At 43.3% G+C, this 27,507-nt stretch overlaps 1 protein-coding gene across 4 annotated transcripts in view; it reads right to left on the reverse strand.

Annotated features, from left to right (window-relative positions):
- Positions 1 to 1,343: 1,343 nt before the first annotated feature.
- Positions 1,344 to 27,507, reverse strand: part of LOC144768093 (complement C1r subcomponent-like) — a 108,749-nt gene continuing 82,585 nt past the window's right edge. For all 4 annotated transcript variants that reach the window (XM_078651479.1, XM_078651480.1, XM_078651478.1 and 1 more), the window contains 3 exons: positions 9,206 to 9,422; positions 8,131 to 8,245; positions 1,344 to 2,623 (listed from right to left, as the gene is read on the reverse strand). In XM_078651479.1, the coding sequence (XP_078507605.1) occupies positions 1,821 to 2,623; positions 8,131 to 8,245; positions 9,206 to 9,388 (1,101 nt within the window). In that variant the 5' untranslated portion in view covers positions 9,389 to 9,422 and the 3' untranslated portion in view covers positions 1,344 to 1,820. The remainder of the gene's footprint in view (positions 2,624 to 8,130; positions 8,246 to 9,205; positions 9,423 to 27,507) is intronic.

The raw sequence follows: 27,507 nt of genomic DNA on the forward strand, positions 1-27,507 counted from the left end.
GTGGAACCCTTCCTGGCTTTTCCCTGTGAAATGCCCACTCCTGGGCACCCCCAAGGTGAAGCCAGGCATCCCAGCGCTGGTGGGGCTGTTGTGGAGATTAAGCAAGCTATTGCCCAGAGTTGCAGAGTGGGACCCATGATTGGAATAGGCACCGAGGCGAGAATTATCAGGTCCGAGGAAGTTGAGCCCAAGACCCGCCGAGGCGGGAATTGAACCCTGGTCCCAGACAAGACCTCTGCATCAAGGTCTGCCGCTCTAACCATTGAGCCACACTTCTCCACTATACCAGCTAGCTGCTGACTTGTGGTGCGGCCAGACACTATTCTGACTCCTTTCAGTCTGGCTTTCTTAAGATGTTCTAGTTGCCAGCACTGGCTATGAGCCATCTTTGGACCTGTGGAAGGCTAGTCATTGGTTGTATACTTGTCTCCGCCTCCTATCAATGCTATTGGGCGTTTCTTGGCTATGTCCCTCCTTAACTTGCGTTGGTTATCCCATTAAACATACTCTGACTGAAGGCACCCCTCCAAAACAGCTAAGGCCAGGAGTTAGTAAGGCTGAAATGTTCATTCAGATGGCATGGTAAACATCCTTTAGAACGACTGCGTTACAATGCAGTCCATTACCCTGCATTTTTAGCTCCGCAAAATCTTTTACAACGCAGAGCTTTACTCCGCAAACCATTATAAAGCATTCCCCATTACCACGCCCCGGTGGAGTTAGAATAGTAAATTGCGTTGTAACGGACAATGCGTTCTAATGGAATGCAATGTAAAGTCCTTCGTTCTAAAAGACTTTGCGGAGTAAAAAAGGCGGGGTAATGGCACGGGTTGTATACGCATGAGGAGTAAAGTGACATATTCATACGGCACGTGGAACCGCAGGGCATACACCAGGAGGTGCCTCTCAACTAGGAAACCATTACTGAGCATGCAGATGCATCCTGTGAAGAACACTGCCCCACACATATTCTGTTCTTGTTTGAGTAATATGGATATGTTTCACTACTCACTAACACATCATTTCAAGTCATTAGATCTCCCTTGGTGCTTGAGTATGGCATATGGCAAGGTCTGCCCTGACTCTGCATCTTGAGGACAGGGGTATAGCCTTGGCGTATGCAGCACATGCCTGAAAGGTGGCAACTAAAAACTGTGTTGGTACTGTGACACTTTTCTGTTGTGTCTTGATAATTGTCAGCAAAGCCAGCAGGAAGAAGTGACAAGTGGAGCAAAGGGCACATTTATGCTCGGCATATGGGCAGGAGGCAAATATTAAGGCCATTTTCAAGGGTTGGTGTTACCACAGGAGATCCAGAAAGGAAAAGGCAGGTAAGGATTGGATGAAAGTCATCATCAAATAACTTTATTCGATTTATTGAATGATAAAAGTAAACATCATACGTAAAACATCTTTAGAATTTTTAAATGCAACATTTAGGGTGGATAAACAACTTTCAGCATATTCTATCGCTATCCGAAAATAACAGAATCGATTTAAACCCTTCAATCGCATTGCCCGGTTTTCCTAACACAATTCTTAACGTTTCCTAATTGATAATGCAGTTCTGATGAAATTAAGCACAGCACTACAGATGGCAACTGAAGACAAATATAATAAATGGATGAAAGTCACTAGTAATATGACCTACCAGACAGAGCAATTCACGTAGCAAAATGTGGACATCGCCGTGATGTCAATATTTTTATGAATGGCTTGGCCAAGGAGATGGTGGGCCCAATTCACAAAGGTAAACTTAGACCTGAAATGTATGAATTCATGCAGTTAATTGTGCCTCATTTGTATTAGAGGAATGAATCCTAAAGGCTGGAGAGGACACTGTTGATCCAGCCAACATAGCTTCCCACCTTAGTGTAAAATCCATACTGATTGGGCGTACCACACCCAATGCTCCAGGACACCAGCCCTGTCACCACCCAGGCCCCTCTTTCCTGGTCAAAAACAACAAAGGCTGCTCCGCTATCCCCCATGCAAGCATCTCTCCCTCCCTCAGGATACCCAGCGCAGAACATGTGCTCGTCCACAATTGTGGGCAGGTCATAGATGGTCTTGCTCTTCACAGATGCTGCACAAGTTTCCGGATCCACCACGGGCACCTGTATGTACCTTAGTTTATTCAGCAGTCTCTGTTTCTCAATTTCTCCATGTCCCGACACATAGCCTAGCCGGCCCGGTGAATAGAAATCAATGTTCCCTGGTTTTGGAAGGCAGACTGGTGATATGTTTTTATCATAGACAACGGGCCGCTTTAGCTTTATGAGGGCAATGTCATGGCGGAAGTCATTGGCATCGTCCTTGTACTCAGGGTGGACAACGACACGTTCCACCTCATGGAATCCAAGCTCTACCATTTTCTTGACATCGGTGTCGCCAAGGTATGCCCAAATTTGCTGTTTGGTGTCATGCGCCCACTCTCTGGGAGCCATCTTTGGGCGGAGTATGTGCGCGACCGTTAAGATCCAGCGGTCAGCAACCAACGCCCCAGCTGCCCGTCCGTTGACACTCAGCAGGACCTGCCATGGGAAGCTACCTGCCTGCGCCTCTGCTCCACCCATGATCCGGGCATGCGCGAACATGGGCCCGGCAGCCTGCCCGCAACCTACTGAAGAAAAAAGACAGCAAAAATATATTGGTCACTTATTAGCAAAATACGTATATCTGCAAAGTTTCAAGAACTAATCATAGTAGAATAAGGCAGAGAGAGGAACGTTTTCCTAAAAATATGCCTGAATAACCAATATCCAAGCATTAAAACAGTAGGTGTATATGGTCCAGGAAATTAGTCTTCAAATAACAATCAAGCACATGAAAATAGTGTACAACAAAACGCATGCGATCCAGTCAATAAATCCCAATTAAGCTGAAAAATGTAATTATTTGTGCACTTGAAAGTGATCACGTGGTGCAAAGGTGAAAAGCTGAAAATGATGTATATACAATTAAAAACAGCTGACTCAGGCACTTTGAGAAGAATGTGTTAGAAAAATAGGTCCCATCAAGAATTTAAAAAATCCAATTAAAAAGAAGTCACCACATAGAAAGGTCAAGGAACTGGCTGTGTGATTGTCAAAGAATCCGAATCCATTCTCTTATGAGACCTTCGATCAGGTGTTTATAATGGTGTTTACACTATATTGTCACCTTGTCACCAGATAATGTGCCAATCACAAGTACATAGCGTCCTAACATTGCTGCAGAAAAAGTACTTCTCTCCGCAGGAGTGAAGAAAATTGAACTTTATTACACAAGAAATAAAAAGTAAATGTACAGGACGTTAGCAGAAAAAATGAAATTTTTTAAAGTAGATAATGTTAGGGCTTGCAGAATTCTACAATTAATTTATTGCTATAAATAACTGAAACTTTAGTGCACGTGGAGAAGTGTGGCTCAATGGTTAGAGCAGGCAGACCTAGATGCAGAGCTCTGGCCAGGGACCAGGGTTCGATTCCCGCCTCGGTTTGTCTTGGGCTCATTAATTCCCCTGACCCGATATTCTCGCCTCGGTGCCTATTCTGATCATGGGTCCCGCGCTGCAACTCTGGGCAATAGCTTGCTTAGTCTCCACAATGGCCCCCACAACGCGAGGGATGCCTGGTCTGCACCATGGGGGTGCCCAGGAGAGGACACTTCACAGGAAAAGCCAGGAAACCCACTGCTGGTAGCTGTGCGCTATACAAGTACAAAAAAACCAAACAAAACAACAACAAAAAACGCCTGCACGTGGTGATCAGTCTGATGACCACAGTCGCCTGCAGGAAGCCTAACATCCAGTTGAGGGTGCAGATGTTAGAGAGACCAGTTTTAATAAAAAGTAGGAAGACTACCAGGGGCCACACCATGATGAGGTGTGCCTGCTCATCTCATCATGATACTGTCCAAGGAGTTAACACCTATGCTACAAACTTCTAGACCCAAACGCTCTAGAACCACGATCCACTTTTTAGAACGACAATCTTTTGCGACCCACCTACCTTTAATGGATAGGAGGCGGCAATTTTTTTATATAACTAAAACTTTGTGTGGTAGTGCATTGTGATGTACAGGCAACACCTTTTTCATTCAAATGACCAATTACTTTGCAAAGCCATTTAGTTTTACTGCTAAAAATATTTAGCACTCAGATAAAAATTTGTGGAAATCAGGTTTCTGTGATAGTTATCATTTGTGCATTGCCAAGTAAAGTGTTTTCATTTGTTCTGAACCCATTCAAATCTCTGTTTGCACCACACTTCAGAATTACAAACAACAACACAACATCATACAGCATTTCCTTTCACACTCCCTGTGCTCCAGCAAGATTGTCATCATTGACTTTACAAACTCCTCTCACTTTGCAGCCAGAGACTGAAAAGTAAACACCAATCCCATGTTAAAAGAATAAGCAGCTATCTGTCACAAGACATAGCCTGACGTTTGGCCTCTGTATTTGAAGCATTGGCAAATGTGACAAGATACATATAGAATGTATTGCTTGGATTTCCCCAACCCAGCAAAAAATCGACTTGTGATCCTGTTCTAGACAATGTAGATTTGGTAAACAACAGTTACGCGGCATGTGCCTCTGATCAGTGTGGTAACCTGCATGTGTGTTGGAATGTTAGTTGTACCCTGCTTTAGTTTAGTGCTTAAGACATGTAAAACCCAATAAAGAAAAGTGAATAAAAAAAAAAAACAATTTCGAACAATTCATTTCACATGATTCAATGATTCAGTAACAGTAGGCATGGAGCAATTGCACTATAAAAAAATGTATATTTTTGTATGTGTGCAGTTTACTTTTTGGAAACATTTCTTTGTATTTGTCTTTCTGTACGTAGGATTCTTTTATATTTACATTGTTCACTTGAATTAATGTAAGTGATAAAGTATCAAATGCAGGATGTTTTACGGTCAACCCACAAGAAGCTCTATGACCATCAAGAGGAATGAAGCCAAAGGTCAAGTTCAGGTAGAAGGTCACGCTACTTTGTGGTGACTTGCAATATCCTTTTTACTCATGGTGTGAGGAACTGTGGGCACGATTCACAGAACTAACTTAAGACAAAATCCTAAACTTACTACCATTTTGGTATTCACAGAAGGCACTTACTCATTTTGGTAATCACAGAAGGCACTTACTCATTTTGGTAATCACAGAAGGCACTTACTCATTGATGAGTAAGTGCCTTCTGTGAATACCAAAATGAGTAAATGGTAGTAAGTTTAGGATTTTGTCTAAAGTTAGCTCTGTGAATCTGGCCCATTGTTCCTTATCACATCCACTAAATTGCTCAGACTAGTGGAGGAATAAACTTCACAGCTGGGTCAACATAATTTTGCAACAAGTAAACACAAAGCATGCCAGCTTAGGGCTTTCTTCCAAGGTGTGAATCAGTACCATATTTATCATTGGTTTGAGGGACCAATTCTGGTTCTAAACCATTGAAAAGTTACTGACTCCCAAGTTGTGGTGGAAACTCTTTTGTGAAAGGAAAGGTGACAACTTTGGACCCCTTTGCCCTCTCTGAACTGTGAAAAAGATTCCAAGGGGGAGCAGGAGTGGTCCAGAGAAAAAATTCTTCAAAACAGCCCATTTGCTTTGAGGAAAATAGGCTGCTTTAAAAAAATATATATATTTAAAAACAATCACAGACATGGTGGCCTACTGACTTTTGCAAGCAATCATTCTTGTGATTGTGACCAATCGGACTGAGACACAATTTAAAAATATCTAATGGATATTAATTAGGTGGGTTGGATAACAACTTTTATGAAGCCACCTATTTGTACATAGGTCGGTTTGAAAAAATTCCATATTGGTTGCAAAGATACTGGTTGCAAATTGCAACCACTTTTTGTGACGAGCATGATAGTAATTCTGGCCACAAGATACATAATTTCGCACATTTATCACAGATAAATATTGAGATTCTAACAGGAATTAGAATGTATAATTACTTAAACACTTTTGTTTTCTGGTTAAGATAAAAGTGTACACAAATGTGAGTGATAGTACAAAAAGTAGATAACTGGTTGCAGCCATGAGCAGTGCAGATTGTTAGGGTTACTTAAAAGACAATATGTTGTAAAATACAGTTTTAACACTTTGGGTGCTCATGACGAGCTGAGCTCGTCATGAGGCACAGTGGCGCTGTGCTCATGACGAGCTGAGCTCGTCATGACTGCCGCGGAACGCCCACGCTGGGATAATTCCCCTCCTGTGCGGGGTGTTCCATTGAGTGGGCGGAGTCGTGACGAGCTCAGCTCGTCATGAGCACAGCGCCACCGTGCTGCATGACGAGCCGAGCTTGTCACAAGCACCGAGGCGCCGCGCATGATCCCTTCCCCCGCGTCACGGGGGAATTAACCCCGCGGCGAAGGGGTTAAGAACTTTAATAGAGAGAGAGAGAGAGTGTTTGTGTTTTTATCTGTGTGTGCATGTAAACATGTAGGTAAAATCCAACATCCACTGCTCCATACCCGACTGAAAGAACCTGCACCCAACTATTTACTAGAGAATGCATTTATTAGGAGGTTGTTACCCCCCTGAAGCTACGCCCCCGGTTACTTGCGTAAAGGATTTTTAGCAGTGGTGTTTTTAACCCGCTGCTGTCACAGCTTAAATGGGGGGTGGAGGGAGGTTGATACCTATAATAATTTGAGTAAGGAAAAACTATAAAAGAGGTTAGGGATGCGAAGCCAATCAGAGTAAGGTGAAGTGATGAGAGAAAAAGAGGGAAAGAGTGCGCCGGGGCGTAGCCTCAATGACTGCGGCAGGAGCAGTGGCACTTGTGGCCAGAAGTCTGAAGGACCCACTGAACCCTGCTTCTTGATGGGGGCCATTTCCTTCCTTTCACTTGGGGCCACTAACTACTGAGTGTGCGATGAGAGTGCTGGAAGGAAGAGTGAAGGACATATGAAAAGAAGAAAGAAACCATGACACGAAGGAAGTGTCAAAATAATTAAAAGATGGATGCGAAGGTGGAAGGACTGATGGATGAAGAGTGAAACAACATTTGCATGGTTATGTTATGTTATGTTACGTCTATTTATTGTGCGCACAGCGACTCCAGCCAAGGAGCGTCCCGGCGCAAAGACAAGGTAGCTCGTAACACAACGGGATGTAAAAGAAAAGCTAATGAACAGCTAAAACAGTAACAGGGACAAAAACAACTAAAACAGGAAGGTTTTTATCGCCTTCCGGAAAGTCAGAAGGTCCTCCAGCAGACGGATTTCAACAGGCAAGGAGTTCCATGCTGACGCAGCCATTACCCTAAACGAGCGGCCTCCCATGCGGCTAAGCCTGAATCTGGGAACCACCGCGAGGGCCAGACCTTGGGAGCGGAGGCAACGGGCAGGAACATAGAAAGACAAACAGTTCAACAGGATTTCCGGGCCTGTACCTCTCAAGATTTTAAAAGCGAGGCACAAGACTTTAAAAAGAATACGCTTCCTAACCGGAAGCCAGTGTAGGGAGCGAAGGACACCTGTCACTGAGCAAAATCTTGGTAGGCCGACAATCGCCCTCGCCGCAGCATTCTGAACCCGTTGTAACCGGGTTAGTTCAGCCTGGTTGGCCCCAGCCAGGAGAGAGCTGGCATAGTCGGTGAGTCGGTGAAAGAATGAATGGCGGGAAGGATGAAATTCAGGATGAATGGGGGATTGATGAATGAAAGTCTGGATGGATGGGCGGGTGGATGAATGAATCGATAAAAGGAGGGTGAAACGATGGGTGGTTGAAAATGAATTGTTGGGAAAAGGATGGGCGAATGGCTGGAAGTGAGGGTGGAAGGATAGAAGGAGAGATGGAAGAGAGTAATGTTGGATGGGAGATAGCCAGAATGGTAACGGAAGGATGGATCGATGGGATGGTGAACAGATAGATGAATGGAAGCGTGAAAAGATAGATAGATGAAGGGATGTGTGAATGGCGTAAAGGATGGAGAGAAAGATGGCCACAAGGTGGGATGACGGGACCTCATCAAGGGTGGGGAGGGCTTACTGCCCTCGGTCACCCGATGCCATTTGAAGTATGGATCAAAATGGGGGTTATATTAATGTTCTGGCTACTCCCTTGATTTGCACTATGTTTCATAGAGGAGCAACGCTGTTAATCGGTCACCCACTTACCGGACGCCTGATTGTGCCCATTCCTGGGCTGGCCCCTCTCTGGCTGGATCAAGGGATCAACAGTGGGAATGAAATGGCGAGGATTCCCTTCCCAAGCAGGCGCTCCTTGGTGTTTCTGAGGAATTCAAGGAGATGGAAAATCAAAACATCAGAGAAAAGAAAAAATAAGAACAAGAAAATTCAAGAAAAAGCACAAAACTAGAATATGGCAAATGAAAGAAGAAAAAGCAACATTACTCATCATGTTTTATCCTCTATGGAAATCACCACTAGGAAATGGAAGAAGATTGGTTTATATGGAAGGGGTGTGTAGGGGGGACCCGCCCCGCCCGTTCAATCTATCCATACAGGCTGGAACCCATACCTTCAGGTCTGGCGGAAGGTGTATGCGGAACTGGCAATCCAGTAGGGAGCCGGGGCGGGGTGATGGGGGCTCAAGCAGGGGCGTAACAAACTGTAGCGGCTCCTCGAGGGAGTGCTGCGGGGCGGTAGGGCGGGGCAGGGGCAGGGTGGCGGGTAGTAAACTCTGGCATGTGGCCGAATGGAGGTAAGTAAATAAATAAATAAATAAAACGAATTACAGTGTGCGAGCTGCATCGCCATTTGGCGTTGCAGCGTGCGCAATGTAATTAGTTTAATTTCTTTACTTACCTCTGTTCGGCCGTATGCGTATGTTTGCCCCCGGACTGCTTAGGGGGGTGCGTAAGGGCTGGGCAACGCTATTCTGGGCAGCCCCTGATGGCTTCTGTGAGAGGCCTGGTGTCTCTGACTTTTCTGATCGGATCATTTTGGGCCCTGAAACATTTACAGTTTCAATTTGCCTTACTTCATCCAAGGTCACCATTTTTGGTGAAATAACACAATAATGCAGGGTTCTCCAAAGTCGGTCCTGGAGGTCAGGATAAATGACCGATTTTTAGCATATCCACATTTAGATAAATGTACATGTCTTAAATAAAAATCTGGCATGGATCTGATTGCCATTGTGATCATGGTTGCAACACGTGGGCAGACAGCAGGATAAGCTCCATACAAAGAGATGGGATGGACAGCTTGGGTTCTTTGTGGTACTCACCAGCAGAACGTCGTGTGAGTTAGCCCGCATCTCGCCAGCATCACCCAAGGCCTGCTGTGGGTTGCCTGGGTAAGGTCCGGGAGTGGTGAGGTTCCAGGACTCATTTTGACTCCAATGGCAAGTGTCTTGATTGGCGGGTGATGGCAACACTTTGGGGGAAGTCTCTGGTCCACCAGACGCCATCGCCCATGAGCAGAGTAGGAGAAAGGTGGAAGCCCTAGAGAAGCATACACTCCACAAAGAGAGGGTGCAGGTTAGGCAGATTTTTCATGATCACATCCACACACTCTCCCACCACCACCATGCCCCATCCGTCTCCATATATAGGGAAGGATTATATAAAAAAATGAACACATGGCACATTTAAAGTATTATAAATAGGTATTGTGTCAGGACCAAGACAGCCAGGTCCACCCAAGCCTAGAAGAGGAAGAGCACAGCTGAGAGGAATTTACTAGGCATGCACTTCTGGATTTTTTTCAGATCTCTCTATATTTATGTCTTTGTTCATGCATGCATCCATCTATTACATTAAACGACTTGTATTACTGGCTCCATTTATGGAGAGGTGAACTATGCAGGAGACCTAAGCTGCATAAACGGACTGGAGTCGATGGAGCCGAGGCTTAGGGCAAGTGATGAAAGAACTAGGGGCAGAGAGGCAACACCGGGGAACAGAAGCCTCACTGACTTGTGGCCAATTTCACACGTTGGGTCTGAGCTCCACACGCTGGGTGTGAGTTTCATTCTTGGATCCCTGTGTCCCTCACTGTTTGATGGAGCTCAGACTCACTCTTTTGGGAGTGAGTACCACTCCTTGGTGAACACTCTCTCACTTGCGGCAACACTCATGACCTGGAGACAGTCTCGTGTATTGGTTATGAGGATTGCATGTTTGAGTCTTACCCACTGGGCGTGAGTCTCAATTTTTTGATGGACAGCTGTACTTATTTTTATTTGCCTCTCTTCTGCAAATGCAACTCACTCATTGGGTGTGAGTCACTCGCCCGACAGCGCAGTCCCAATCACTGGCTGTCGAGGACTGGTGCGCCGCGTCCGCCCTTAGGTGCCGGCATCTATCCTAGGAGCGCAGTCTCACTCATTGGACCTGGGTCTCTTATCATTGTCTCACTCATTCAATGTGAGTTCCACACCTCTATGCACAGTCACACACAACTGGCACGAATACTACACTGGTGTGACTCTCTGTTCTGGAAGCAGACTGTCACTATTGCATATTCTCAATGAGACTCTTACTTTAACAGACTTGTTTACCCAAATTACTTTTAGTCCAAACCACTCACAAATTCACCACTGTGAACTTATCTCCTTGGGACACTTCTTCTTGAAATGATCAATGTGAAAAAGTAGGGTCTCTGGTGAGAAAATGTGTGTCACCATGACTTCTGCTGGGGCCTTGTTTCATTCATTACATAAGTTCTGGCAGGGAGTTAAAGCTGTCTTCAGACCAGACCCAAAAGGAGAGCTGAAACCTGAAATGTAGACGCTGTTCATGCTTCATCACAAAACACTTAACTCACCAAAGAGAGGGTGAAATCAGACAGAGGGAGGCCATGCAAACAGACCTCGCACCTCTGCCCTCACCAGTTTCCCTCACACCTTTGCCAAGGTACCTCACACCTGTGACTGTCCTCAACACCCCCCACGTTTAATCTCACAAACTGCTCTCTCTAACTACCATCCAACTCGATCTCACACACTCACACCTGCCTTCAACTTCCTCACCAATTGCCCTCACACTTGACCTCAACTCCCTCACCAGCCTCCTTCATATAAACACCAACAACTAAACTCACCCACTGCCCTCACACCTGTTCTCAGCTGAACTCACAAACTTCCCTCAAACCTGGTCATAACAACTACACCTGCTCTGATGCTTCATACATGCCATCAGCAACTGCCATCATGCCAACCCTAAATACAGGTATTGGGAAATGTGCATATAGTTTAGATATGTTGATAAGTGAGTCCATTCCCCATTCCCAGATTGCACCTTCAATGGCGACCAATGGCAACATTGAAACCAACCCAATATGGCCTCTACTATTATACCTCTAATAACCAATACCTGGTAGCTAGGTGGAAAGTGGCACACTGGCCTCACCAGATCTATCTGGCACAAGTGGAGTGAACCCGTCTGGTCCAAACTCCAAAGCGGGTGAGAGGCGGCAGAGCGGGAGACCACCCTTGCGTTGATGTCATCAGCCAATGCCGCTCTGCTCTGTCACACACCCGCGTCTAAGCTTCATGAGCCGCACTATGGACTCTTCACTATGTGGCTACCGGAGGGGGGTTGGGAGGGGGGGTTATGAAGCCATTAGGGCACCTGGGTAGGAGCAGGCGGTAATGCTAGAAATCCCCATCCTGGAGCAAGACCTGATAGATCCAATGATCAGGTCAGGGGCAACCTCCAGAGGGTAGTGGGAAGACTGCCATACTGTAACATAAGCCAGAACCTCTGGGGGGGGAGAGGGCACTTTCAGCTGCCACAGGATCCCTTGGCGCGACTCTGGACAGCCCTGTTCCACAGCAAGTGTCCAGTTCAGGCGTCAAGTTCCCTGATGAGACTCTGGTTCCGGGGACAGTGGCACGCGTGCAGTTCAGGTGGCGCTTAGTGCGGATGACTGCACTTTATATGCTCCTTCAGTGCAGAGCACCATACATGTTGCTGCAGTTACCCTCTATGTGAGGGGGTTTTGTGCTGTCTACAGCCCACATTCTGCACCCCCCTTGAGGGACTGCGCGCTGTGTGGTGATCGGTGGGGGCTGGGGTGGGCTTCCTTGCCTCGCTGTATTCCCCCTCCATATAAAGCCACAAAATTCCATCACTCCTGATGATTGACACTTCAAACAGCAAATGGCAGCCTGTCTAAAATGCAAACGACACTTCCGGCAAGCAGTGGCTTTATCCCAGACCTAAGAAGGGAGCACTTAAACTTTATTTCATGTATTTATAATAAGCTATTAAAAGCAGTGGTGCTGAGAGGAGGGGGTGATGCATTAAATTGTACATAATTGCAACAAAACCCAAACTTATGAAGAACCTCAGAAACATGTTCCCCAAGTCTATAATGGGGCAAAAAATTCAGGGCAAGTACCAGGATGAAGAGCAGAGCCCAGACCTTTGAAGCAAAACCCACATTCTGTAGTTATGGAATCTGAATAGAGAAAAACGTTGCAGGGGGACATGTTCATTTTGGGTGAAACCATTTAGGATACCGCCTATCCACCCCAAAGCACCCCCCAAACAAGTGTTTTTGATCTGAGCCTCTCTGATCAGATTTGGCAGAAGTCCTGTAGCCTTTGCACCCACCACCATCTCAGTGTCTCGTGACCCCTCCCCTCTCTCTCCGACCCTCTCCCCAGGCAGAACATGGCGAATGGAAATCCAGGTGTAAACAAACTCCACAAGCTTACCTCATCGTAGAACGCAGCAGAAATACCCTCTAGGCCTGGGGAGAGCGGGATTACTGGCAACCGGGGGCGTAAAAAATGTTGAAAACTGGTCAAACTTTCGGTCAGACCAAAGTTCATTGAACAGGGGAAAATAGAAAAGGCAGGTTGTATGAGCAGGAGAAGAGAAAAAAAACTTTGGCAGCGTTATCAAAGGGGGGTGGGTCAGCAATGGCAAATATTTGGATGCGAAGCTGAGTGGACAGAGGACCGCCTAAGACTGCTTGACCTACTCGTCCCTGGGGTGACACCAGATTTTGAGAAGCATAAACTGGGACAGGCCAGGCTGTTGTGAACAGAGGTTTGCTGTGACTTTGTGAGCTGCCATCCATCTGCCTCATGCTGAAAGTTTTCCCGCCTTTTCTGTCACTTTGCACGCCTTTGCAGCATCGTGAAGTGCTTGTGACACAGTGGGTGGTTGGCGGTGAAATTCAGTGCTTGACATTACTTAATGGCTTTCAGCAGTCGCCGTTTTCCAGGACAGTGAAATGACGATGTTGTACTGTTGCATTATGGGAGTGGGAGTCCCGGAGTGGTCCATTAATGCAATATGGCGAATGCCAGGCTGTGAGTGCTGTTTATCTTAAGCTTCAAGCATCACCGCTCAAGGCCTGGATAATGGTTGTTGTGCCTTGAAGCTGAGTTGCTACATACTGTGATTTTATTTGTACTTCACCTGTCGAAGAACTGGCAGAAGTAATGACTTACAGGCACATGCATCAAAGCTTTTTAGGGCATGTGTGTGCACAACATATGTGGACAGATTAATTTCAGGGGTGCAACAATGTGTCCTTTGGACACCCCTGCACCCTTGAAATCGCATTCCCAATTTTGAGAATGTCTTCCCACTCATTCCTATGGGCCTCTAGACCCATAGGAATGAATGGGGAGGTATTCCTTAATTGCGAGTCGCAATTTGCGAGTCGCAATTAAAGAATGTTTAGAAATCGTACATTTTTCAGCAATTTCTTCATGCATAGGCTTTTGCGATTTCTTAATTGCGATTCCTTAAAAATCGCAATTAAGAAATTGCAAAAGCCAACAATGATGCATGTGCCTGTTTGTTCCCTTCAGCAGCCATTTGGCTAGCAGAACGTACATGTTCTATTTTGGCAGTTCCGCACGTTTAAATGACTCGCAATACATCCAGCCCTATGATAACTGATAACTTTTAACATTACAATGTATTTATACAGAAAACATGGGGGGTGATTGACGCCGTGCACATTCAGAATGAAATGGTTGCAATGTATTTCAAGTGCTGCGCAATATGTTTTCAATGTGGATACATTTGCATATTCGGTACAATATGTTGGCTGCACTGAGCAGTTTTAGTATTGCGAACTTTTCTAAGATCGGTTCAGCAGCTTGTGTAGTAGTATGCTTTCCATTTCTATGGATTAGGCACTATATAGTCAGGTATAACATGGCGTCTGTCAGATTGATAAAGGCTGTCAAAGCCGAAACGCGTCTCTCCTTCACTTGCTGGGTCGTGAGGGGCCCTTTTAACTAAATGAAGCTGTAAACATACAACCCTCGCGTACGTACCTTTTTCCTGCTGGAGTAAGGATTGTGTGTATATATATATATATATATATATATATATATATATATATATATATATATATATATATACACACACACACACGTGGTAAACTTGTAAATGTATGTGTGTGTCTGTATATATATATATATATATATATATATATATATATATATATATATCTACGGTGAATTCCTTAGAGATATATATATATATATATATATATATATATATATATATATATTACCTACTGGCGGTCGCCAGTAGGTATATATAGTTAGGATTTTTTCTCTATGGGATTTTTGAAAATTCTATGTCTAATAACTTTGGCGTGTGTGGACGGAATTGGCTGAAATTTTCTGGAAAATGGAACATTTTGTTTCTGAGCAGCCCCTGAAAATTTGGGGGGGGTTCGTCAAGGGGGGGCCGAGAAAAAAGGGGGGTCCCAAAACGTGTTTTTAACATTGAGTTTTCCATAGGGCGGTTGGCCTCACTTTTAGCCCGAACGGCTGAATGGATTTGCACGAAACTTGGCAAAATTGTAGGGACTGGTAGCCCGATGTGCCTTTTGTAGGTCTCAATATATGTGCTCCAGTGGATTTTGAGAAATTAACGTTTAAAAAAAATATATATCTGTAACAGCGGACCGGGCAGCGCTCCGGTTCGCGGACTTTTCGCGCAACGGAGCTTTGTGAAGCGAAGCTGATTGGTTCTCCGGCGTCTGTCAACATTCCAAACAGTCCGTAGCGGCCGCCATCTTGTCTCTCGGTAGGATTGAGAGACAAGAGGAGGCCAAAACAAAGGGGGAAATAACCATAAGGGGGCATAGTAGATCCTCCCTGACCCCCTAGGTTTAATGTGGAGGTTTTAAAAGGACCCCGCGGGGCAAAAAAAAAATATATTTTTTTTGTTTTTTTTGCGTGGGTAGCGCCCGGTCCGCGAACCTTAAGCGTTACGGGAGTCCACCATTTTGTGTTTCAGTCAAATTAAGATACAAAATGGAGGGCAAATAATGTTCAGAATGGGTAGAAGGGGGCACGGTAGACTTATCTTGACCCCCTAGGTTTTGTGAGGATGGCTGAGGAGGCTTATATGTGGGGAGCGTACTTTGTTGAAAATTAGTGAAAAAAGTTAGAGTAAAATAATAATTGTGAGTGATCAGATGTAGGGTAGCTCTGAGAAGAGCTTTTGGGTTTATGGTACATTTAGGTACTTATAAGTAGGTACCAATGCACATTCTTAAATTCAGAATGAAAATTCTGTTGCCCTCATCTGAGAAGTGAACTCCATCTCCTCTGTAGATATCTTGCATGTAGTAACGCAAGTTATTGTTGTACAGGGAGCCCATTCCATGGTCTCTCATGTAAGCTGAAACAGATTTGTTTACATGCTTCCTCGACTTCTCAATTTGTGGACAAAATTGGTTTGACCACCTCCATTTCTGTCTTTGGCATATATTTGAATATACCAAGGCAGTCTGAGGAAAAAGTGCCATCAATTGCTCAAAGGTGTCCTTTAAAAGCATTTCCAGACCTACCCCAGTCAAAGTGCCCAAATCATTACCTCCACAGTGCACAATTAACAGGTCAGGTTTGGGCAAATGCATAAAGTTTTCACGAATGGTATCAATTGGTGACATTTTAATCCTCTGTGGCCAAACCACTTAATTATCACATCTAGTAAATTGAGGTTAGGTAATTTTCTGTTCTCAGCATACCTGTGAGCCCAGTGGATATAACTATGTCCAACAATCCAGACAGAAAACATGGTGAGAGAAGGTTCTGCTGCAGTCAGATGAAGTGTGGCAATGAAATGGCAGTTGAAAAAATGAGAGTTTAAAATGAAAAGAACTGTGGAGTTTCTGTGTTAATGAAGCAGTAACAGTGATTGGTGGATTTTGATTGCTGAAAACAGAAAGTTAGGGTGCATGGGTGAGTTCTTTGAAAGATGTATTTTGAATGGTCAATAAATAATCATTAAATGAAAGATTGCAGTGGATACGCAGGTGCACTGAGAGTTCAGAGTTCAATTGCAACATTGTTGTGTGAACTTGCAAACACCAGAGGTCTTGCAAGAGGTGGCTGCTATGCAGAAAAGGCATGAAATGGCAGAGGGGGGAAGGGTTTTCATTTGAAAAAAAGTGAGGGAAGAGTTTTGATTGGGTGACATGAGAGATATGTGTGAAGAATTACAGCATTTCTGTGCTTTTGATAGCTGCAGACTCTGGAGTGCATACCTTTTGCTCTGCTGAAGACAAATTGGTGTGTTTCTGAGACTGTTTTCAAACTCAAAGTATTTGCTAAGGTGAGAAAATATTTCTTTAATTTAGATAGAGAATAGTGTGCTTTAAGGAGAAAATTATGAAGAAAGTTGTGTTTTTCAAATGTTGCTTTGTCTCAAGTGTTTTACAAATAGATTTTGTTTCTTTGAGAAAATGTAATTGGAGAAAATGTGAAGTATTAGTACTGACAGGGTGTTTTTCTGCATAGGAGCTGTGGAGTCTTTTCAAATTATGACTTGAGAATCGTTTTTGAGGAAGATGAATGGTTATAATATTTCTGACAAGGACATAATGGTGTATGCTTCTTTATAATGCAATTGAATGTCTCTGATGTTATTTTTCCCATTTTAATGTAAGACCTTTCTCTGTGGCGCAAATTGCTTGTAAATATGCTCCCACCTGTGCATGGTAAATTTAGATTTTGAATGTTTGTGTTACATAGCCATGTTAAAAGTGATACAAACATGCTGCAAAGGCAATCAAAAAACGCTTTTATGTGTCTTAAGGACATTTAAAGTAATTTTCCCATGTGCAGTGTTTTGAAATTATGATTTGAAAATCGTTTTTGGGGAAAAGGAATTGTTTTTAAAATTAATAACAAGGACATAATGGTGTATGCTTTTTTATAAGGCAATTGACTGTCTCTGATGTTATTTTTCCCATTTTAATGTAAGACCTTTCTCTGTGGCGCAAATTGCTTGTAAATATGCTCCCACCTGTGCATGGCAAATTTAGATTTTGAATGTTTGTGTTACATAGCCATGTTAAAAGTTATACAAACATGCTGCAAAGGCAATCAAAAAACGCTTTTATGTGTCTTAAGGACATTTAAAGTAATTTTCCCATGTGCAGTGTTTTGAAATTATGATTTGAAAATCGTTTTTGGGGAAAAGGAATTGTTTTTAAAATTAATAACAAGGACATAATGGTGTATGCTTTTTTATAAGGCAATTGACTGTCTCTGATGTTATTTTTCCCATTTTAATGTAAGACCTTTCTCTGTGGCGCAAATTGCTTGTAAATATGCTCCCACCTGTGCATGGCAAATTTAGATTTTGAATGTTTGTGTTAAATAGCCATGTTAAAAGTGACACAACCATGCTGGAAAGGCAATCAAAAAACACTTTCATGTGTCTTAAGGACATTTTAAGTCATTTCCTCATGTGCAGTGTTTTCAAATTATGATTTGAAAATCGTTTTTGGGGAAAAGGAATGGTTTGTAAATTTATGACAAGGATACACCAGAACACTCACATCAGCCTTGCCAGGCCAACGGGCCAAGCCGTGAGGGAAACGGCGGTAGCGGTAGCGGGAAACCGGAGCCACCGGACTACACCTCCCAGCAGCCCCTGGGGCGCCAGCGCGCCCGTGACGCGCCAGAAGCGCCAGGAGGCGCCAGCAAAACGCTGACCCCCGCGAGACCTGGGGGAACACCAGAACACTCACATCAGCCTTGCCAGGCCAACGGGCCAAGCCGTGAGGGAAACGGCGGTAGCGGTAGCGGGAAACCGGAGCCACCGGACTACACCTCCCAGCAGCCCCTGGGGCGCCAGCGCGCCCGTGACGCGCCAGAAGCGCCAGGAGGCGCCAGCAAAACGCTGACCCCCGCGAGACCTGGGGGAACACCAGAACACTCACATCAGCCTTGCCAGGCCAACGGGCCAAGCCGTGAGGGAAACGGCGGTAGCGGTAGCGGGAAACCGGAGCCACCGGACTACACCTCCCAGCAGCCCCTGGGGCGCCAGCGCGCCCGTGACGCGCCAGAAGCGCCAGGAGGCGCCAGCAAAACGCTGACCCCCGCGAGACCTGGGGGAACACCAGAACACTCACATCAGCCTTGCCAGGCCAACGGGCCAAGCCGTGAGGGAAACGGCGGTAGCGGTAGCGGGAAACCGGAGCCACCGGACTACACCTCCCAGCAGCCCCTGTGGCGCCAGCGCGCCCGTGACGCGCCAGAAGCGCCAGGAGGCGCCAGCAAAACGCTGACACCCCCCTCGCCCCGCGAGTCGCGCGCGGGAGAAGCCCGGGACAAGGGCGGGCCGTCTGTGGCCGTCAGGGGCCAGAAGAGGCCGGGACGGGCCACCCCCTTTGGATCTGCAAATGGGTAAGCACAAGCACTTGGGCCCTGAGGGTCAGGGGGCTAAAGAAGCTAAAGTGCCACGCAAGGCAGACACTATTATCTCTTATCTCACATCGGCGGTAGGTGCAATAAATCAAAAAATCGCCAATGTCGAGAAAGAACTAGAATTGGGTAAAGCTTCTAACTCGACTGTCATTGATAACGAGCACTCTCAGCACCCCATTGTGGCGAGCACGCAGGAGGAGGGTTTGCCAGCCAACAATCCAAACACTATAGTTCCAGTGGAGCACAAAACCGATAACGGGGAGATGGGTCGACCGCTATCTCCCAACAGCCCCAAAAAGAAAGCTAGCAAAACTGGAAAGGAAGGCGCCCCCATTTTTAACCACCAGGATCTTGTTAATGACATCTGTTTAACATTGGGGGACAAACTGGAGGATATGGTCACTGCTCGTCTTGAGCCAATACTAGAAGAAATTGGGAAAGACATCGTGGACTGCCTAAACAGCTGTCTAGCAGGATTGCTAAAAAGGTGTGAGAGAATTGACACATTTATAAATGACTTTAGGGCCAAAGAGCAGGTGTCAAATGTTATTATCAAGGCCACATCCAATACCTCGAATAGTGTTGAAATAATGGACTGTACTACAACCAAAACTAGTCCAGCCAATACAAAAACGACACACACCATTGACCAACCACCATCGGCTTTGTTAGCCTTAAATACTGTGCCAAGTGGGGGTGTTACCCCTCAGATCACCACCCAAGGAAATTCCCTAACAAGCCATAACAGCTTACACAATCGCACTACAACCAACACCGCTAGACTGCACCTTCCCCCTCAAGCAGCCCCGTATGTAGCAGTTATATGCGGAGTCCCACCACATCTCGACAAGGATAGAGAGTCTATTACAGATCTCTTAGATAAATCTAAAGGTTGGTGCAAGCAATATTCAAGCGGCGATTTAGATATTACTCCTTACATTATCATGGCCAGAAGGGTGGGGTGGGTTGGACATGGTAACAAGTGTATTAAAGGAGATTGTATTGTTCTCAACTTTTCGGACAAAGGAGTGGCTGATAAACTATTCTGGGATGGTTCACCCATAATTGACGATGACATCAGACCACTACCTCTGGGTTATTTTTATCCACCGAGGGGGGCCAAGAAAACCATCTTGTCCAAACATAAGTCATCTGGGGGCAGATATAGCCCAACCCTAGGACCCTGTGACTTTGCAATGCAACCTAAGGCTAAACCGTTAGCACCTATTAACCAGCTTGCCACCCGATTCATCGAAAAGAATTTACAACTGACTAACGTACATAGAGAAAGTGTCCCCTTGTCTAACCGTTTCTCGCCTTTGTTAACAACAGAAGACTCGGTTTGACTAGAGAAGCCAAATGTCACCAATCAGACATCTGGTGAGTTTAATGGGAAGACCTGTAAGATCCTCAGCTGGAACATTGCAGGATTAAGATCGAAGGCTGATGATGAAAACTGGCTAAGTTTTATCTCATCTTTTGATATCATCTCCTTACAAGAAACATGGGACATTGATAACAAATTTGAGATTGATGGATTTATGCATTTTAATATCTTAGCTACACCGAGTACCTCAGGTAGAGCAAAAGGTGGCTTATCCACTTTCATTTCACTTAATTTGAAAGGGAATGCCAAACAGTTATTGTCTTGCTCCCCGCATTTCTTGGTTGTAGAGTTAATAATGTCAAACACACTTATTATTCTGTTGATTAATTTTTATAATTCTCCTGAATTTGTTCATAACAACCAAATTCTGATGCTACTCGATGAATTTCTGGAAAACTATAAATTAAGCAAACATGGTTACGAGATTATATTGTCAGGAGATTTTAATATTCATCCCTGTAGTATGAATTGTAAGCTTATTGATGAGGATGGCCCATCCAATGCTCTCCCAGTACATTTTGAACATACAAAAGGAGGGGAGGGCCTGGAGAATCTTTTGGCCACGCATAACTTATATGAGTCTAGTTGCTGCCCGCCAGGGCCAAGACCTTCGACATACAAAGGGAATGACACAGGTTCAATTATAGATTTTATTTTCATTTCATCCTTTATTCTGAATTATATCTTAAGTTATAGAGTCGTGGACTCTATTTTTAGCGATCACAACCCTGTGGCATTAGAGGTATCGCAAGTAGGATTTATTGATTTTAAAGATTCTAATGAACCAGGGGTACAACTGATGAAAAATTTAACATCAACATGTAAAGGGGGAAAGTTGAAATGGTCTAAAGTGACACCAATTGCTTTCCTACAGGAAGTTTTAACAAAAACCGAAAGGGAAGTCGGTGTTTGCCTAGACCCTCTATCTACCAATAGCAACATCGTACAGGCTTTTGAAACAATATGCCAAAAAATTAACAAAGATTTAACCCTTAAACCAAAAAGGGGGAGACAGATTGTTAAACGTTGGTTTGACTCTTACTGTTCAAGGGCCCACGCTAACTTATTACATGCCCTCAAAGAGACACCAAGAAACAAGGCCAAAGTCATCCAACTAAGGAAAGAGTATAAACAGGCCATTTGGAAAAGAAAGAAGGACATCAAAGAGCAGGCCTGGTTGGACCTTCAATCGCCAGAGGTCCTCCGGGATAGTTCAAAATTTTGGGAAGTTATTAATCATTCATACTTCTCGGAAGGAGATAGCCACTCAGTAGAGTGTGTTATCCCTGACGATCAGTGGCTATCCCACTTTGGTAATATTTATAAACAAACTGTATTCAGTCCATCACAGGATAGCCCTGACCACTCTAACGCTGACCCAATTGAAGCTTTCACAATAGAAGAGATAGAGGATGCAATAAATAAGACATCTATTAATAAGGCCCCAGGACCTGACGGGGTTCCGGCCGATCTGTATAAAGTAGCACCCACATTCTGGTCAAAGGTTTTGAGAAATGTGTTTAATGCAGTCAGAACAGGTGTGATACCACAGTCTTGGGCTACCTCTATCATCATACCCATTTTTAAAAAAGGCCTCAAGAACGACCCTGCCTGTTACAGGCCTATCTCCCTAATTGACTCTGCTGTTAAGATCTTGGGCAGAGTCATTTTGGGGAGATTAACATCCTGGCTGGAGGGCAGGGGAATTCTTTCGAACGCCCAATATGGCTTCAGGGCCAAAAGAAGCACATTGGATCAATGCTTAAATTTGTATCTGATAACCTCCAAATACACCATAGTCAAAAAAGGAGTGTTATATATGGCTTTCATGGACCTCTCCTCAGCCTTTGACCTGGTTAACAGGTCGAGGCTGTGGGGGGTCCTTTTGGAGATAGGCATTGATAAATCCTTAGTGGGCTTTTTGGCTGACTTACACCAGGGGCTGGAGGCCACAGTGAGAGTGACCAGGGACGGCAGGTGCACAAATCCCTTCAGCTCCGAGAGAGGAGTGAGGCAGGGATGTATTCTTGCCCCGCTCCTCTTCACTTTGTACATAAACACCCTCGAGCCGGTTCTCTCTGCCTTGGGCGCCGACGTCCCGCGTGCAGGAGACACTAACATCCCAGTTCTCCTGTACGCGGATGACGCGGTCCTCTTGGCGAGAACCGGTGTTGCCCTGAATAAACTCCTGGCCTCCTTTGGGGAATTCATGACCTCACTAGACCTAAAAGTGAACACACAAAAATCTCACGTCATGTTCATGGGAATAAAAGGGATAAAGAGGAGACCAATAACCATGGTCTGTCTAGGAAAGGAGGTCCAGAGGGTTCCCTCTTTTACCTACCTGGGCGTCCTATTCGATGATAAAGGTACGTGGGGTCCCCAACTTAAGGCCAAATCCAATGCACTAAGCAGATCGACAGGAGCCATCCTGAATTTTGCCAGAAAACTGGGTTCAAGACCGACGAGCGCGATCCTCAAAGTATATAATGCCAAGAGCATCGCAATCGCTAATTATGGGGCTTCAATCTGGGGATACATAGAGCCCGTCCCTATTCAAAGGGCAGAAAACAGGTTTTTAAGATCATTGCTTTCTGTTCCCCAGTCGACCCCTACTTTTTCCACCCACTCTGAACTGGGAGTTGGGTATGTTTCTGATTTGATAAAATCTGCCCCGGTTACTACTTGGCTCAAAACCTGGTTAAATGAAGAGATCTCTTTAAATCATAAAATTCTAGATGATTGTTTAAAACTGGATGGAGTTTTCAAGATCCCCTGGATGTTGTATGTAAAAAATATGTTAGCAAAGGTGGGACGCATCGACCTTTTTTACTCACCTAAGAGCATAACCAAAGTGGACGTTAAAACAGTTAAGGATTCACTGATGAACCTTTTTATTTCAGAGCGAGAGGAAACCGAACTTATGAAATTTACAGTGAGAAGGAATTTCAGATTGAAAACCGTCCCAGGCCCAGAACCCTACCTGATACTTGTAAACAACTCTTTCCACCGCTTTCTTTTAATTAGATTTCGGTTGAATTTAATTCATTTTTTATTGGGCTCATACTATAGATGGGAGACGCCGGAAAATAATAAACCATGTGATTGTGATAACTTCTCACCCCAGGACACCCTACATTTTATTATGTTCTGCGATCACTATGATAAAATCAGAAGGAAATATCTTGTCCCCATCCTTAGAGAGGCCCGCTTCTTACACGTGAAGCCAGCGCTCTTATTCCTGCAACTTTTGCACAATGCACACGTCACCTTTCATGTTGCAAGTTTTTTAGTAGCAGGAGTACGCATCAATAAAAAGCGCAGAAAATGTAATAACGGATTGATTATAAACGAAATTTTTTAAAGGCAACTGTTCTTAAGAATCAAACTCTCACAAGAAAATAGATTTAGCGATGTTTTATATATCTTAAATGTACCTTTTTAACCTTTTTATCTATTTCTTCTGTATATAGGAATTGCGTGCGCTCATGTCACTTTACATTTTGCTGCTATGAACTATGAATTGTTATGTACATATTATGTAAATATTCTCCCTGTGTTATTTAATTTTTTTGTACGTGTAATATTTGAAATGTATCCTGTGTCTTTTTATGATTTTTTAAAAATCGAATAAAAGTGACTGACTGACTGACTGACTGACTGACAAGGATATAATGGTGTATGCTTCTTTATAAGGCATTTCTGTGTCTCTGATGTCATTTTTCCCATATTATATTAAAAGACCTTTCTCCGTGGGCCACATTCATTGTAAATATGGTCACACTTGTGCATGTTAATTTTGGTTTTTACTGTTTGAGTTACATAACCATGTTAAAAGTGACCCAAAAAAATTGCAAAGGCTTTCAAAAAACACTTTCATGTGTCTTAAGAACATTTTAAGTAATTTCCCTGTGGGCAGTGTTTTCAAATTATGAATTGAAAATCGTTTTTGAGGTAATGGAATGTTGTTAAAATTTATGTGCGCCATATGCCCCCAAATTTCTTTTTCAGGGGTGCAGCAGGGTGTTCTTGAGACACACATGCACCCTTGGAAAAATTCCTAATTTGCGATGAGCTAATTGCTAATCGCAAATTGCACCTTCATTCCTATGAGCCTCCTAGCACATGGAAATGAATGGGGAATTTGCAATTAGCAATTTGCTCATTGCAAATTAGGAATGGTAAAGAATTGCTATTTATTCCTTAAAATTTGCTATTTTGGAAATGCAAAATAGTTATATGATACATATGCCGGTTGATGTCTAACAAGATAAGAAGCTTAGGGATACATTTATGATGACTGGCGCAATGAAGTGGACATTACTTACTTCATTGGTAGAGCTTTACATGTATTATATCCTCTGTATTCTTCATCAAGCGTAACTTTAATCTGCAATCCTGAGTAGGCCTCACCTTAAACAAACCTCTGGATAGGCCACACCTTATCGTCATCATGAATTAATCATTTAAAATGCTAGGGACAGATTTATGATAGGTGTATGCCTCTTTTGCGCCACTTACAAAACACTGTCTACGGGGAAATGACTTAAAATGTGCTTAAGACACATGAATGTGTTTTTTTAAAGCGTTTGCAATTTTTTTGGGTCACTTTTAACATGGCTATGTGACTCAAACAGTCATAATCTAAATTCACCATGCACAGGTGGGAGCATATTTACAAGGAATGTGCTCCATGGGGAAAGGTCTTATAATGTAATATGGGAAAAATGACATCAGAGACAGTGAAATGCCTTATAGAGAAGCATACACCATTATGTCCTTGTCATAAATTTGCAAACCATTCCTTTTCCCCAAAAACGATTTTCAAATCATAATTTCAAAACACTGCACATGTGGAAATGACTTAAAATGTCCTTAATTCAAAATTTGCTATTCCTTATTTTGCGATTGCACTGAAGGATTTGCAAATTTTGCGATTTCTTAAATGCAATGTATCAAACAAAAAATATGTAAAAAATGACATTAAGGATTTGGAAACTACCACCAACTTCTAGTTTGTGGTAATTTGCGAATTCTTTTCAAAAAGAATTTTTTAAAAAAAAACAAAAGGTGCCACATGACGCCAATACATGCCCTTAGGGCATGTATGTGCGCCATATGCCCCCAAATTTCTTTTTCAGGGTTGCAGCAGGGTGTTCTTGAGACACCCATGCACCCTTGGAAAAATTCCTAATTTGCGATGAGCTAATTGCTAATCGCAAATTGCACCTTCATTCCTATGAGCCTCCTAGCCCATGGAAATGAATGGGTAATTTGCAATTAGCAATTTGCTCATTGCAAATTAGGAATGGTAAAGAATTGCTATTTATTCCTTAAAATTCGCTATTTAGGAAATGCAAAATAGTTTGATGGTACATATGGCGGTTCATCTGTAACAAGATAAGAAGCTTAGGGATAGATTTATGATGACTGGCGTATCACCAGGGATGTGCCAGTCATCTTGCGCCGCTGTTCCGCCACCCATGGTGTGCTGCATTTACAATGCGGCGCAGCATGGGGCAAAAATGGCACAGATGCGTGACGTATCTGTGCTGTAAAGGTGGCGCATTGCTGGAATTGTATCGCAAGTGCGATGCAGCTCAAGCAAGGCTCAGGGGTGCCCCATCTCCACAATGTTGCGTCAAGACCTATGCCTGCTTAAAGCAGGCGCAGGGTTTTGACGCAGCTTTCTCCTATCTGATTGTAAATACGGCACACCATGGGTGGCAGAGCAGCGGTGCACGTTAACTGGTGCATGCCTGGGGATGTGCCATTTAACATAAATCTGCCCCTTTACATTTAAGTATGTGCAGGGGACACAGAGTTGGTGAGGCTTATCCAAGGTTAAGAAGAGATAAGTCCTGTTCACTGAAAAATTAGACATAGGCTTCACCTGCTCAGCATCGCTGGACATGGCTAAATAATAGCTGCAAAATGTTACTCTTGTTAAACAATTTTACTATTATAATCTCTGAGATTTGTCTCTTACTCTGCAACATCTCATTGTTGTTATCTTTCTTTAAAGATAAAGACAACATCAACATGAGCGACAATCTGCAATCAGTTGATTTTGACCTCATCATTGAACTTGTAATTGAAACATCAGTGGATGTTGATCCCTTGGATGATTTAAATCCTGAGGATGAAGAAGAGCGTGATGAGGATGCAGATTTGTCCGAATTATATGAGATAGGGTAGGAAGCTGACCTGCTTGAGCCTATGGAACTATAAACATTTATTTTTAAAATTTATAATAAATAAAAAGTAAAAGTGTAAACCGTTTAATTTAAAAATAAAGACACCTTCAAAAACAGGTTATGTGTAGTGTCTTCAATAAAATATTAAAATATGCTCATAAAATTAGATCAGATTCACATATAAAATAGCACAGGTAACATGAATATAAATTCCATTTCTTTTCTGCTATTTCTGTATTGTAAATTTGCCAAGGACTAAAAAATCTTCTATTTAAAATGTCAAGTAGTGTGTTAAGTTTTTGATCACTGTTATTGATTTACTGTTTGGTAATAGTGGTTAATAACATTTTTTAATATATTTTACCACAGATTCAACTGCAGATCATTTCAACATTTCACCATGCCAACGAAAGAAAGAGAGAGAAAGGCTGCAAAACGTCAAAGACAGCAGGCCAATCAAAAGAAGCAGCAGTCCTCTAACAAAAAGATTTGTCAAGTCACGAAGAAAGCACCGGGTAAGAGTACAAAAACATTCATAAGAAATATGTGTAGTAAAAAAAATATTACTACAGAAAATGTTTCAGTCCATAAAAAGAGAAGCAATTCAAATGGAAAGGAAAGGCCAATCAAAAATGTTACTGCTAGAGCAAGAGATAACTCTGTGCATGATAGTAGAAGGAAACAACAGTTTAGGGACATTCGTAAACGAATGTTCCGCAACAGGATAATTGGCAATTTGTTAAAAAATATTAAGAAAGGTCAACAGAAAGTGGTTTTTTATAAGAGAAAAAAAAAAGTTGAGAAAGTTATTGATCAGGCATTTGAAATTAAACGTAAGTTATTTATTTTGATAATCAATAGAATTAGGAAGCTAAAGAAGGCAATTTATGATTTCAAAAGAAATAGTAGATGGAAGAGAATAGTTAATCGTAGTAATTTTTGTGAAGTTTTTTCTGGAGAATGGATGCATAGTTCAAGCTCCGAGGCATTTTTTAATGAGGAGAGTTATTTCCAGGATAATGATTTGGTGCATGCAGTTGACACCAGTGGTCGTGCTTATGAAGTGAAAGATGGTTGTCCAGTTGAAAAAGAAAAACTTGTGACAACAGAGGCAGAAGAGGTGTTAGGTAATGAGGTTTTAGGAAGACGTGCTAAGGGTCGTGTGTACACCAGGAAGTGTAGTAGTATTTGTAGTGTGCGACAGGATTCCATCAATTTGCTTTGTGATTTTGTACGGTCATTTAATAAGAAAAGTTTGAAGCAGAAAATGATGTTGTTGCAAGAATTAGATCCTT

This window comes from Lissotriton helveticus, chromosome 7, assembly GCF_964261635.1.
Source record: "Lissotriton helveticus chromosome 7, aLisHel1.1, whole genome shotgun sequence".
In the NCBI taxonomy this organism is placed as follows: domain Eukaryota; kingdom Metazoa; phylum Chordata; class Amphibia; order Caudata; family Salamandridae; genus Lissotriton; species Lissotriton helveticus.